Genomic DNA, 13,837 nt, shown 5'->3' on the forward strand with positions numbered 1-13,837 from the left:
TCATAATGTCAGCTCTGTGCAAATTGACGACGTGTAAACATATAGTTCACATCAGGTTTGTTCAGGTTAGGATTTCTGGAAAAATTACACCCACCTCTAAAGCTATATTGTTTGTGCGTGTACGTGTAGCTTCTTGTGTTGCCGTAAACCCCTTCCCCATAATGGAAAGGCGGGTGTTGTAAGACGATCATATATAATGTTGTAGCATTTGTAAAAGGTGTGTAATTTCAAGACCCTGGCGTCATTATAACACACAAACGTCCAAAACATGATATGAGTCCTATGAGCCTCTTCCCTGTTTCTTGGAAGTATTGTTTTTTTTTTTTTTGGACACGATAGGACATGATTTCCTCAAAACAGGAAATTCCAAGTTTTGCATGAAAGCTTTGCATGAAAGAATGTTGTTTTTTCTTCCTTTCATAGGCCATGTCGACTGTGCTTTGTTGTGGCCCCGTGTTCGACAACGTAGGGCTCTCTCCTGATGGCTACCTCTATAAGTGGCTGGATAACATCCTTGGCTGTCAGGATCTGCGGGTATGCGGCCAAACACTCTGAAACAACATGACCTACATACGTCCTCAATCACTTCTTTAGTGTTGATACCGCTTAACCAACACAACCATCTTTGAAATGATTCTCAAAGTGTGCCTTTTGACACAGTGCAAATTTGCTCAGGGACTTTTCATAAGATAAGCCACTTTTCTTAGATGTCTCTCTCGCTCTCTCTTTCTCAGCTTGTGAATGAATGATATGTTGTTTTCATTGTTCTGCAAATGTTGATTCTTGAAGTAAAAGTCTGGCTTTGTGCCCTGAAATATTTTTGTGGAGTTAGAACAAGACACCACTATTCAAAAGTTAGGGATCAGTAAGATTTTTCAAATGTCTTTGATAGAAAAGAACAGTATTTATTTGAAATATAAATACTGTGTAACATTATAAATGTCCCAGTCTTTGTGACCTTGTTCCTCCACCAAGTTGGTTTTGTGTCACCATTCACAACAATGGGTAACATACGTGATCCTCTGATCTGATTCTCCTCAGGTGCATCAGCTGGGCTGTGAGGTTGTGGTTCTTCTGCTGGAACTTAACCCAGATCAGGTGAATCTGTTTAACTGGGCCGTGGACCGATGTTACACTGGCTCCAGCCAGCTGGCCTCTGGTTGCTTCAAAGCCATCGCCACTGTCTGTGGTAGCAGGTACGCTGGGGCCTGAAAAGCCAGAGGAAATTGAATTTTCCAGTAAAAGTTTGAGATCAGAAAGATTTTTTCTCTTATTTTCATCAAAATTCAGTAAACCAGTAATACTGTGAAATAATATTACACTTTAAAATATATATATATTTTTTCTATTTTAACAAAAAAAAAAAATTCAATTTATTCCAGTGTTTTTTTCCAGTTTATTTTGATAAATAGAAAGTTAAAAAAACAGCATTTATTTGAAACAGAACATTACTTGTGATTAATTTAATGAATCCCCATTGAATAAAAATACTAATTTCTTTAAAAAAATAAAAAATAAATCTCACTGACCCCTAACTTTTAAATTTATTGTAAATTTTACCTTTAGTATAACATTATACAATTTTTATATAGTATTCATATAAATAAAAAAGGTTTCATCAGGCTACTTTTCTTGCCAGATTTCCCACAGCAGATAAAATCCTATTCAATAGAGCTTTGGCGGCGTTTGCCTGCTTTCTTTCTCATGATAATTTGTTTACGTGTATAGTGCCAAGACTAGATGTGTCTTTGGACTGAAGCCTCTCATTCACATATTTAGCAAAACCAATCTATGTGTAACTTGTTTTTTTATGTAGGTCTTTTGTTTTCTGTCACAGAAACTACTCCAGTGATATTGTGACTCTGCTGAACCTTGTTCTCTTCAAAGCGTCCGACGCAAACAGGGAGATCTACGAGATCGCTATGCAATTAATGCAGGTCAGAGAGCGAACATTCTCTGCCAAAGAAGTGTTGCAATAATAGAAAGTGTACTGGATTAAATGGTGTGTTTGTGTGCTAATCTGTTTGTGTATGTGTGTGTATGTGTGGGTGTGTGTGTTTTTTGGTTGAATAGATTCTAGAGGCCAAGCTGTCTGTGTATTCTAAGAGGATTGTGGAACAGAAAAGTGGTGCTATCCTGTATGGGACACACGGGCCTCTTCCGCCCCTCTACAGTCTCTCTGTAACCCAGCTTTCAAAGCAACTTGCCAGAATGTACCCTGAACTCACCCTGCCCCTTTTCTCAGGTATAAAATGGAAGGACAGAGATGGACATAGTGTGTATGTGTGTTAATGCCACTGCTTCTCTTATAGGTGAAAACTGACTTCAATTTTTTTTTTTTTTTTTTATCATACTATAAAAGTCAACTGCAACTCTTTGGTTACCAACATTCTTCAAAATATCCTCTTTTGTGTTTAACAGAAACTCATACAGGTTTAAGAAAATGACAAAATTTTCATTTCTGGCTGAACTATCCCTTTAACATTTTATTTACTTGCCAGCAAATTTACCAAAACTTGCAGAAACACCATTCATAGATATGAATGTATATTTATAAAGATCTAACTTTTTGTATCTGTCATCTCTAGAGGTGAGTCAGAGGTTTCCCACCACTCATCCAAACGGGCGTCAGGTCATGCTGACCTATCTGCTCCCTTGGCTCAGTAACATCGAGCTGGTTGATGGAGGCCTGCTGCCCACTGTCCCGAGTCCGAGCAGCTCTGGAGACAACAGGAAGGGATACACTCACAACACCTCAGCACCTCAACTGCTCCGAGGCACAGGCTGGGGGTCACTGCAGGCCTCCTCTCTGGTCCTAAACAACCTCATGTTCATGACCGCAAAGGTATGACTGTGAATCGCTGTTACTTTAGTGTTTGCAAGACTCTAAAGCTATGGATATCAATACAGAATATTGAGTTGTGTGTCTCTGTGTGTGTTAGTACGGGGACGATGTCCCAGGTGCAGAAATGGAAAATGCTTGGAATGCTCTGGTCAGTAATGAACGGTGGACTAATAACCTGCGGACCACCATGCAGTTCCTCATCAGCTTATGCGGAGTCAGCAGTGACACCTCTCTTCTGCCTCATGTAAGTTGTACATTTATTTTTTCATTATGTTTTGGTTTACTGTCAGATTTATCAGATTTTATTGATAAAGTAGGTCATTTGGTTGAAGAATGAAAGTTCAGTTGCCAAGTTATGTTTGTCCTCTATTTATGCTCAGATTAAGAAGGTGGTGATCTACCTGTGTCGCAACAACACCATTCAAACCATGGAGGAGCTGCTTTATGAACTTCAGCAGACAGATCCCGTGAACCCCGTAGTGGTGCACTGTGACAATCCTCCGTTCTACCGCTTTTCAGCAACAAGCAAAATTACCACCACCACTTCGGGTATGCATACTAGAGAGTTTGTGTGAATATATATATATATATATATATATATATATATATATATATATATATAGTACTGTTCACAAGTATGGGGTCAGTAAGTTGTTTTTGTTGTTGGTTTTTGAGCACAGTCACATTAAATTGATCAAATTTGACAGTAAAGGCATTTGTCATGTTACAAAAAAATTATATTTCAAATAAATGCTCTTCTTTTGAACTTTCTATTCATCAAAGAATCCTGAAAAAAATGTATCACAATTTTTATAAAAAAAATAAAAAAAACAGTTTTCAACATTGATAATAATAAGAAATGTTTCTTGAGCACCAAATCAGCATATTAGCATGATTTTTGAAGGATCATGTGATACTGAAGACTGGAGTAATGGTTGCTGAAAATGTAGCTTTGCCATTGCAGAAATAAGTATATTAAAATAGTTTTTAAAATTGTAATGGTATTTCACAATATTACTGTTTTTACTGTATTTCGGATCAAATAAATGCAGTCTTGGTGAGCATAAGAGACTTTATTTTTTTTTTTAAATACTACAATCCCCAAACTTTTGAATGGTAGCGTATATGCAAAATGCCATAAATACATAAAGACATCAGTTAGCATTCATATGTTGCATGAATATCACTTGCCACATGCTATATTAATAAATACTCTGTGTCTCTAAAGGCCCACCTTCCAGCAGCAAAACTTTGGTGTGTGGGCAGGAAAACATCCCTGACACAGATGACTCACCAATCACAAAGGAGTGTGATGACAGGTATGTGCCACAAACCACACAATTTACATATGTGCCTTAAATTTTGCCTTAAAATTTTTTGCTGGGTCACGCTTGATGACAGATTGATGACAGACACCCACCTTAACCATTACAAACATAACTCATTATAATTCATCATGAAGCAGACACCATTATCCAAAGCAACTTGCCGTACACTTCCCCTGGAGCAGCCTAAGATTAACTGTCTAGATCAAGGGCATGTTTATATCTGATACAAGCATTGACAAAAGTCTTTTTTTCTGTCCACCAAAGGCTGAGCAACATCTTACGAGCACACAACCGCCTGGAGTCTCGGTACAGCAGCAGTTCTGGAGGTTCCTACGATGAGGAAAAGAGTGAGTCAAGTTTATAGCTTCAACAAAGGGGCAAAACAGTTCAGGATCGATTGATATTTACTCTATGCAGTGGAGGAGCACAGTCAAGTTCAATAACTGGAAGTGGAAGTCTGAAATGCTTCCCCTTTGGCCATGGATGTCGAGACAGTTCTGGCCCGAGCATGTTAAATATTATCAATAGCTTTAAAGCAGTAAAATAGTTCAGACCTTTCTTGAATTCGAGATGATATTTCTGATAGACTACTACGTTAATACATTTCAGCTTGAAATAGCGTAAACTTAATGGTTTTTGAGCATGATTGCATTAGACATGAGGTATGGCAATAATGGAGTTTGTCTGTCTACATACCACTCATGCTTTGAGGGTAAATTCCAGTTTTATTACAAGTCTCACGGATGAAAGGCATACCTGTCAAGGATGGCGTGTTGTTTTTAACCTTTCTGCTTTGCCTGCAGGTGAGCCGCTCCCACCGTATGCCATGTGGCTTATGAGTGTGCTGGAAACCAATCAGCCGCTTCCTCTTCCCATGCCAGTTAACGGAGGCTGCTGGGCACCGCTGGTCGACTATCTACCTGAAACAGTCACCCCACGAGGACCCCTCCACAGGTCGAACTTCTGTATTTTATTTTATTGTACTTTATTTAATTTAATTTAATTTTTATTATTTATTTAATTTATCCATTTCATTTTATTTGTTTTTACAAAAATAAAACACATAATTTAAATAAATTTAATTATGTATTTATTTATGATGTTACAATAAAACAGCCATTAAGTAGAAAAAGTACGTTATATTACGTAACATCCTTTTATTCAGATTTAGATTAAATGTTGAAGTCTTGTAGAGAATTACATACAAGCGCTGTAACTTGAAACTCGTTAAATTTAATCTCTCGTCATAAGACGTGATTCTTATCAATCCCACGGTTTATGTAATCCTGAAATCTTAAAGCACGTCACTCTGCAATTATCAGACAGACGGAAAATAGATGATCAGAAGCTACAGTGCTGTCGTCAGAGTCCCTTTGACCTGGAAAAAAAAAAAAACATGATAACATGTTACCAATGTTCTTTTTAACATCTGCTTAGGAACTATGATAACAATGGTCATCATCAACGTAATGACAAAACCAACATACTCCCTTTAAAACATTTGTTTTGTCACTCAGTCACAGCTGTGAATGTGTTCTGCTCTTTTTGAAAGGTCGTTGCTGGTATGTGTTTTTTGTTCATGTACTGAAAGACCAGTGTGTTTTTTCTGGTGCAGGTGTAACATAGCGGTGATCTTCATGACGGAGCTGGTGGTGGATCACAGTGTGAAGGAGGACTGGGCCCTACACCTCCCTCTACTGCTCCATGCCTGTTTCCTGGGTCAGTAGAGCCTCTGTGTTGTTCTCATCACAATTTGGGGCATTTATCAGGGATTACACCGTCTAGATTAAGGCTGCAATGCTTCAGTCAGGTGTTCTCAGATGAAAAGTGCTGCTTTTACTGTAGTACATGATATTTTTTTATAACAAAATGGATTTGTTTTTGTCTTTTAAAAAAAAAAATCTAATCTCATCCGAACTATTGCATCCCTCACTGTGTCTTATGACTACAACTATGTGGCTTGCTATGAGAACAATGTTGTCAGTGAAAGCAGTAGCTGCTATCTCCTGAACATGTTGGACCAACCTTATCATTTTTAGAAATATGTGAAATATTTGTATCCCTGCGGATTGAGAACATTATGCAATTCAAATCAAAACAACAGTTGAAAGACAAAAAAAAAAAAAAAAGGCTAGAGCTAGATATTTCCACTTATCTCCTCCATAAACCCCCCAAATTGACATAAACAATAACGAATGAGTGAAAGTACAAATGTAAACCTTTAACTTTAAGAATGTGGCTCTTTTTTAGGTATGGACCACTACCGCCCAGAGGTGTTCGAACACTGTAAGAGGCTCCTCTTGCACCTTCTCATCACGTTATCTTGCAACAACAATTTCAGCCTCATTGCCTCTGTTCTGCTAAACACCAGAGATGCCAACAGCAACAAGAGCCTGACTTTCAAACCCATCTGCCAGCCTGAGTTCTACACAGGTACTACACTTAAATCTTTTTTTAAAAACATTGTGTGTGTGGATTTTGGTAGTCAAACTTTCAATGCTAGTGCTAACAGGGTTCAGAAGATACCAAAATTATAACACACAAAAAGCCTATGATACATATAACTATATAAGGTTCAAATAAGTAATTTGAAACTATGCTGCAGCTGCATTAATTTTGCAACTATGTTTTTACATAACTCTTAGACCTGGAAATGAAAGGCAAATTAAATTTTGAATTTTATTAAATGTTGTGAAATTCTGCCTTCAATAAGACAAATTAAGCAACTTTTCATGAATCCTGTTTATCACACCTTCCTTGCATGAACACTTACTCATTGGCTTTGGTATTTGACACATAGCTTTGGAGAGTGCAGTCATGTTGAAACCCTGTGGAGGGGTGGAGGGTGAGAATTCTTATCTGTGCAAGAACAACTTCTGGAAGTGCAGCCAAAAACAATTATATGTACACAGAGCATCAAAAGGTCTGATTAGAGCATTCCTATGGACTATTTTTATCTTTTTGCTCCAAAGGGATGGTGGTCTTAATGTTTTTTATGCAGTTAAAGAATTTCCAGACGAAGTCAGAATGATGCTGATAAGATGTAATTCGCCAACCCCTGTCATAACAGCATAGTGATTGAAGTATTGTTATTTATTTGGCTCATTTAGGAATGTTATCACTCTATTTCAGTTGAGTAAGTTCAAATGTGGGCTCATCTTCAGAGCTTGTTCCCTCCCAAACATTTTACTCACCCTGTGTGTGGTGTTCAGGTGGTGTTGACTTCCTCCGTAATGGTCAGGCATCTCCAGTTCCTGATTCTGGCCTCAGTTCCTCTTCTACCTCGTCCAGCCTGAGCCTCGGAGGCAGCAGCTCCAATCTTCCTCACCTGGCCCAGGAAGAGGTGGAGCAGATGGAGAGCAGCACTGAAGATGATGAAAAGAGCAGCAAACTCATTGAGTTTCTCACTACCAGGTACAAGAACCTACAGAAACACAAGTTTGGGATGATGTTTGTTTTTGTTTGTTAATTTAAGAAATTAATACTTTTATTCTGCAAGGGTGCAAAATTGATCAAAAGTGACAGTAAAGACATTTATAATGTTACAAAAGAACAAAAAAATTTGTCAGTGATTTCCACAAAAATATTAAACAGCATAACTGTTTTCAACATTGATAATGATAAGAAATGATCTTGAGCGCATTTTAGAATGATTTCTGAAGGATCATGTGACACTGTGTCACATGATTCTTCAGAAATCATTCTAATCAATAGCTAAAAAAAATCAGCTTTGCCATGTCAGGAATAAATGACATTTTAAAATATATTAAAATAGAAAACAGTTCTTTCAAATTTCAATAACTTTTCACAGATATTTTACTATATTTTTAAACTAATAAATGCAGCCTTGGTGAGCATAAGAGACTTCTTTCAAAACACTAAACAATCTGAACGATAAGAGTGCATATATATCATGATAGGCACAGTAAATGCTGTGATGTTTTTATTATATTAAATTTATGTTATATTGAACTTAACAAATAAAGTGTTTAAATATGAAATAACTAATATGGGCCAGATAACCTCTGCACTGTTACTTGTTCTTTACTGGTTATGTAACTAAAATGAAAGGTCATTTCATGTGAATATTCCAGAGCTGTTCAGGAACTGATTCAGGAAATGACGCATCTGACACGTCTTACATCTGACATCTCTCAAGATGTTACTGACTTGTATGTTGCATTTCATCAGTCTACATCAGAGCGGTTCTCGCTGGGGTGTTGTTTAAAAGGGCGTTCGTCTGATGTTGGTGCTGGTGTTGGTTCTTTCAGATTATGTTCACACTGCAGACAATTCCAGATTGGTTTTCAAATCACATTTTTAAGACGGGCAGCACTGTTATTTGCTCGTGATCAAGTCGATCTGTGTGGTATTTGCAGTATAGTTATTTTCTGCCATCATTGGTTTCCAAATGAAGGCATTTGCACACTACTGAGTGACTTTTTTTCTACAATAACTGAAAGTATTGAAGCTATTACTGGAAGTATTGATAACTGGAAATGATTATTATGGTGTTAACAGCTATGGTAAACAGAGAAAAGCAGTCAGATTCAAATTGGATATGAAAAAACTGGATTTGAGTTGCTAGTGTGAACAAGTTTTTACAGTATGTACAGAACAAACTTTTTTCTTTTTTCCACTTAAATATTAATTCAAACTACAGTAGTCAACATTTGAAGTGGATCAAAACCTTTCATCAAAGTTATCCTAAAACCAAAACGATACATGTGCTTGTCTTTGGACAACTTTGATGAACTTTTTTGATCCACTTCAAATGTTGACTACTGTATTTCTTGCCTCATCATTAAACGGTTTCATGCATGTTCATCATGCATGTTTAAAATATTTAGTGTACAGCAATTGATTAGTTAGTTTATTTCAAAAGTTCTATCAAAACTTAAGAAACACAGCAACACATTTGGTGGTTTGCAGGGAAATAGCATATTTTGGCCTAGTCTGCCATCTAGTGGCAGTTTTGGTCACAAGCAAGTAATATTCAAACATATCGCACTGCTGTCAAGACAAAAGCAGCTTTTCCTGTCATTAACAATTTATACTGCACATGTAAGAGATCATATAAATAATTGTGTGGTTTGTTTAGGCCTTTTGGACCTTTGTGGAGCCATGAAGACATCACTCCTAAGAATCAGCACTCAAAGAGCACCGAACAGCTCACCAACTTCCTGCGACATGTAGTGTCTGTGTTCAAAGAGTCCAAATCAGGTAAGTCACATTTGTCCTAAGTCATTCCAGTGTTCATCTACATCAGTATGGTGTAGCTTAGCTTGTGAAATTCATCTAATTTTAATTAATATCCCTATATTTGCATGCCATGTTCTACATGTTTGTAGACATTCGACTTGAGCAGCAGTTGAGTGAAGTGGCATTGCAGATGGCTCTGTGCAGCTCCTCCAGACATTACGCTGGACGTTCCTTCCAGGTGTTCAGAGCTCTGCGGCAGCCCCTCTCAGCGCTGGCCGTGTCCGACTTGCTTTCACGCTTGGTGGAGGTGGTCGGGGAGCACGGGGAGGAGGTTCAGGTGAGCTTCTGGTTCTTTAATGACTGTTCTGATTGATTCAGTGAACGAATAAACTCAGAATGCGTCTTCTCTACAGGGTTATGTAATGGAGCTTCTTCTCACACTTGAGTCAGTGGTGGATAATCTAGCTGAGTGCCTGAAGAACAATGACTTCTTTGTTATACTACGGTAAGTTCCTGCCATACAACATTACTTCTGTCAGGACCACTATCGCCAAAATTATTGACACTTAGCATACAGTTTTGATTCTGTTCTGGGCAAAAACTCCCTGCCCATCCATGCAGCCTGTCATGAATGAGCAGGGAGAGCAGCAATAGTAACTCCCCAGGGTAAACAGAACAAAGCAGATATCATTAATGTACTTAATGATATTTAAGTTTAACACATTATTTAAGATAAAAGGAGTCTGATTCAACAAGGAATATCAGAAAGCAAGTCCTGACTGTGGCGAAAGGAGGAGCTGGGGATGGAGGAGGGTAATTTGCTCCTGATCAAGCGAAAAAGCCGCTGAATAATACTGAATAGACCTTATATAGGAATGCCATGATAGGTGTTGTTTTCCTTTAGGTAGACGTGATTAGCTGAGAGTCAGCCGATGCAAGCTTGTCTCACGTGACCTGCCAGAACTAATGCTATATGCTTGATTTATGTAAAGCCTGACATATGAAATAATCATGAACAGTCCGAATTTAAAAAAAAAAATTATTGACAGAAATACAGTATGTTCCTCGATAAGTTTTGATAATAATTGTTGATTATTTAGAAGCCTTAGAAATTTGCATATGAAATATGATAGAGTAGGCTTTAAAGGTTTAGAGTCTTCTAACTTCACGATCAAAAGTCCAAGAGGCTTCGATGTCTTTTAGTGATCAGTCTGTGTTCCTGCAGGGCATCTTCGCCGGATCTTCCATCCAGCAGCAAGTTAACACTAAACCGTAAAAGCACCAGTCAGCTGGACCTGATCCCAGGATCAGGCACTACTTCTGAGCGAATACGCCACCAGCGTAGCTACTCCGTTCCCAAGCGCTTCGGCGAGCCTGAACGTTCCTCCGAGGTTCCCCGGAGCGCCACCTTGGACCGAATCCACCATCACCAGAACAATATCTCCAAGCTCAGATCCCTGTCCTCATCATCCTCCAGAGACAACGTGGTCTCCACCGACCCAACCAACGCCAACCATCCTCGCAACCTGCTGGCCACCATCTTTTGGGCAGTGGTGTCACTCATGGAGTCAGACTTTGAGTTTGAGTACCAGATGTCCCTCAGGTTGTTAGGGAAGCTGCTAGGCCACATTTCTTTGGATAAGCAGGAATACAGAGAAAAGCTGGAGAAGATCCAGATCCAGCTAAAATGGAAGGAGTTCTCTGGGCTTCAGCAGCTGCTTCTGAAGGGCTTCACCTCTGCAAACACCACAGAACTCACCTTGGAGATTTTCAGCCAGCTCACACCCGTCTCACGCCTACCTGTGGTAGATACCTCACAAGCCAAAGGTAGACCTTTTCATTTCTTCTACCAGCTAAATGTACCTTTCTAACATAATTCTCAATTAATCCACCGAAATTCATGATCATTTCTCATTTTAAGTGGGATTTTGAAAACAAATCTGCTATTACCTTTCAGGTTTCCCATTGAACGTGCTTTGCCTCATCCCCCATCTTGTGTTACACTTTGACTCACCTACTCAATTCTGCAAGGACGTGGCTGAGAGAATTTCCCAGGTCTGTTACTGTTACCTCAACCACACTATAAATGCACTTTTATAGCTAATCAGAGAATCTGCATCTCATTTTGATTGACAGGTTTGCCTTGAGGAAAAGAACTCCAAGCTGTCCAACCTTGCCCATGTGATGACTCTGTACAAAACGCACTCCTATACCCGTGACTGCTTCTCTTGGGTCAATGTGGTGTGCCGCTACCTGCATGAAGCATTCAGTGACAGCACACTCAGCATGGTGACTTACATGGCGGAGGTAGGAAGATGGCAAATAAAAGTTAATCTTACAACATTTGAAATTTTCATGAAAAAAGTATGATAAACAAGACAAGGATGTGAAACATACACATACTTTGTGTTCAGGAAAACTTTCTGTGTTTTGTAAACAGTTGTTGGAGAAAGGATTACCCAGCATGCAACAAACTCTTCTGCAAATCATCTACAGTCTACTGAGTCACATGGACCTGAGTGGTATTCAAGCCAAACTCTTCAACATGGAGGTTTCAACAACCATAGAGAAGTTTGTTCAGGTGTGACTCCTTTAATTTATCACATACAGAATTTATTTATAGAATTTGTTCCACAACTTTAATCAACATATGCTTTTGACCATAATGACCTACAATGCAATGTATTTTATTTAATATTGTAGTATTTATTAATATTTTGAATGAGCTTTAATTATCATTTTCATTTATCATTTTAAATTCAATTTTTAATTTTGTAATTTTTGTGTTTTGATCATTTTATAAATGTTTTTAACATTTTCTTTTCTTTTTTTACATTTCTATTTAGCTTTATCTTTTCCAGTTTTTGTAATTTTAATACTTTAAATTCAACCTATTTTATTTCAGTTAGTTTCCAAAGAAAATTTTTATTTATTCAGTGAATATTTATATTTTATTTTATTTCATTTTATTTTATTTTAATGTATTTTATATATTAATAGTTCAAGTTTTAGTTAACAATACCAACACTGCTACAGTCCATTACAAAAAAATAGTTGTAAATGTGAATTTTCAGTGTGTATTGAATGTGATGAAATAAAAAGACTGCACTGCAAGATAATGGTAACTGAAACATAGCTAAATGACTCTGAATCCAATTTAGAATCAAGAACTTGTGAATCTGAATCAAACTGAATGGAAATCGAATTGTTAAAGGAAACACAACATAAAGACATAACTAATCAGTAATCATTTTACACTCTGTAGATTTTCAAACAATATTTATTGTGGACACTTCTAAAATTATCCTCAATGATCGCATTTAACTGGCTCATATCATTCAGCCTAAATTTACTCATGACATAATAGTGTTTTATAGCATTTCTACTGTAAAACTTCAAGCTGTCTTACATCCTTAGTAACACCACTGGTTTTCCATCTCTCAACCCTTCCTTCAGAGGGAGAAAAAAAGAGAATTAAAAAACATGACCTTGTGCCAGGGCTATAAATCCAAAGGCACACCCAGCAGTAGTCTATAAACAGTCAGTCCTATTGGCTGCTGTCCACATTACTGAGGCCTTCAGTGTGGCCTCACAGCAAAGACGCTCCTCTGAACTACTGCTTCTCTCGCCGGTCGTGTGTTTATCTCGGCAGAAGAAGAGACAGTTACTGCTCGTGAAGATGGATTGACTGTATGTAATGCTTTGGGAGGTGAGCAAGTTTCTGAATGTGTCCTTTGAGAATAACTGAGTTCTGTTTTGTGTTTGTTTCTGTGACTTCAGACTGCACACTGGAAGGAAGCCTTGAACATATTAAAGCTGGTGGTCTCCCGCTCGGCTAGTCTGGTTTCGCCTTCGTCCCCGCAGAGTAACGCATCCACTGTGGATGTCAGGCGTGTTTGGGACACACCCTCCAAAGCCCTGCCTGGAAAGACCCTTGACTTTCACTTTGACATTTCAGAGGTATGACATATCTGTATCTGTTTTCCTTTCTTTATTGTCATTAAACAGTACAAGCCAAAAGTTTGGACAATGAATTTACAATATGTTTCTCATGATCTATAAAACCCCGAAACTTGTACATAAATGCTTGAAATCAGTTTTGTAGCAACCAAAAACTATCCAGAATGCATGTAAACTCCTTCAGTACTATTTAAAAACCATCCCAGGATGCACCTCATAAAGTTGGTTAAGAGGATGAGTGGTGATTTTGGAGAAGATAAAAATGGTTTTAAAAATTTTTTGGTCACTATATAATTCCCATACTTCCATTTGCATTATTTTATAAGTTGATTATTTAAATTATATATTATATTATATTTTATAAAGTATTATAACATTATTTAATTTAAATAGTACTTTTAAATGCATAACATAGGAAAAATAAGACTGAAAAAAACACTAAATATTATTTTTATTATTAGATATTATTTTTATCATTTGACTTTGAAGGAACCAAAAAGTC

The 13,837-nt window shown here is 37.6% G+C and overlaps 1 protein-coding gene across 6 annotated transcripts in view; it reads left to right on the top strand.

Moving 5' to 3' along the window:
- frya (furry homolog a (Drosophila)) overlaps positions 1 to 13,837 on the top strand; it is a 54,478-nt gene that overhangs the window by 28,681 nt on the left and 11,960 nt on the right. For 5 of the 6 annotated variants that reach the window (XM_058799471.1, XM_058799476.1, XM_058799472.1 and 2 more), the window contains exons 28-48: positions 424 to 534; positions 1,042 to 1,196; positions 1,838 to 1,937; positions 2,074 to 2,245; positions 2,589 to 2,845; positions 2,943 to 3,089; positions 3,226 to 3,394; positions 4,074 to 4,164; positions 4,438 to 4,520; positions 4,977 to 5,127; positions 5,789 to 5,892; positions 6,424 to 6,606; positions 7,386 to 7,587; positions 9,275 to 9,396; positions 9,525 to 9,712; positions 9,789 to 9,880; positions 10,601 to 11,202; positions 11,333 to 11,430; positions 11,512 to 11,682; positions 11,816 to 11,956; positions 13,156 to 13,335. In XM_058799471.1, the coding sequence (XP_058655454.1) occupies positions 424 to 534; positions 1,042 to 1,196; positions 1,838 to 1,937; positions 2,074 to 2,245; positions 2,589 to 2,845; positions 2,943 to 3,089; positions 3,226 to 3,394; positions 4,074 to 4,164; positions 4,438 to 4,520; positions 4,977 to 5,127; positions 5,789 to 5,892; positions 6,424 to 6,606; positions 7,386 to 7,587; positions 9,275 to 9,396; positions 9,525 to 9,712; positions 9,789 to 9,880; positions 10,601 to 11,202; positions 11,333 to 11,430; positions 11,512 to 11,682; positions 11,816 to 11,956; positions 13,156 to 13,335 (3,519 nt within the window). Of the gene's footprint in view, positions 1 to 423; positions 535 to 1,041; positions 1,197 to 1,837; positions 1,938 to 2,073; positions 2,246 to 2,588; positions 2,846 to 2,942; positions 3,090 to 3,225; positions 3,395 to 4,073; positions 4,165 to 4,437; positions 4,521 to 4,976; positions 5,128 to 5,788; positions 5,893 to 6,423; positions 6,607 to 7,385; positions 7,588 to 8,267; positions 8,346 to 9,274; positions 9,397 to 9,524; positions 9,713 to 9,788; positions 9,881 to 10,600; positions 11,203 to 11,332; positions 11,431 to 11,511; positions 11,683 to 11,815; positions 11,957 to 13,155; positions 13,336 to 13,837 lie in introns of all 6 variants that reach the window. The other variant, XM_058799470.1, reaches the window with a different exon arrangement.

This window comes from Onychostoma macrolepis, chromosome 15 (genome assembly GCF_012432095.1).
Source record: "Onychostoma macrolepis isolate SWU-2019 chromosome 15, ASM1243209v1, whole genome shotgun sequence".
Taxonomy (NCBI): domain Eukaryota; kingdom Metazoa; phylum Chordata; class Actinopteri; order Cypriniformes; family Cyprinidae; genus Onychostoma; species Onychostoma macrolepis.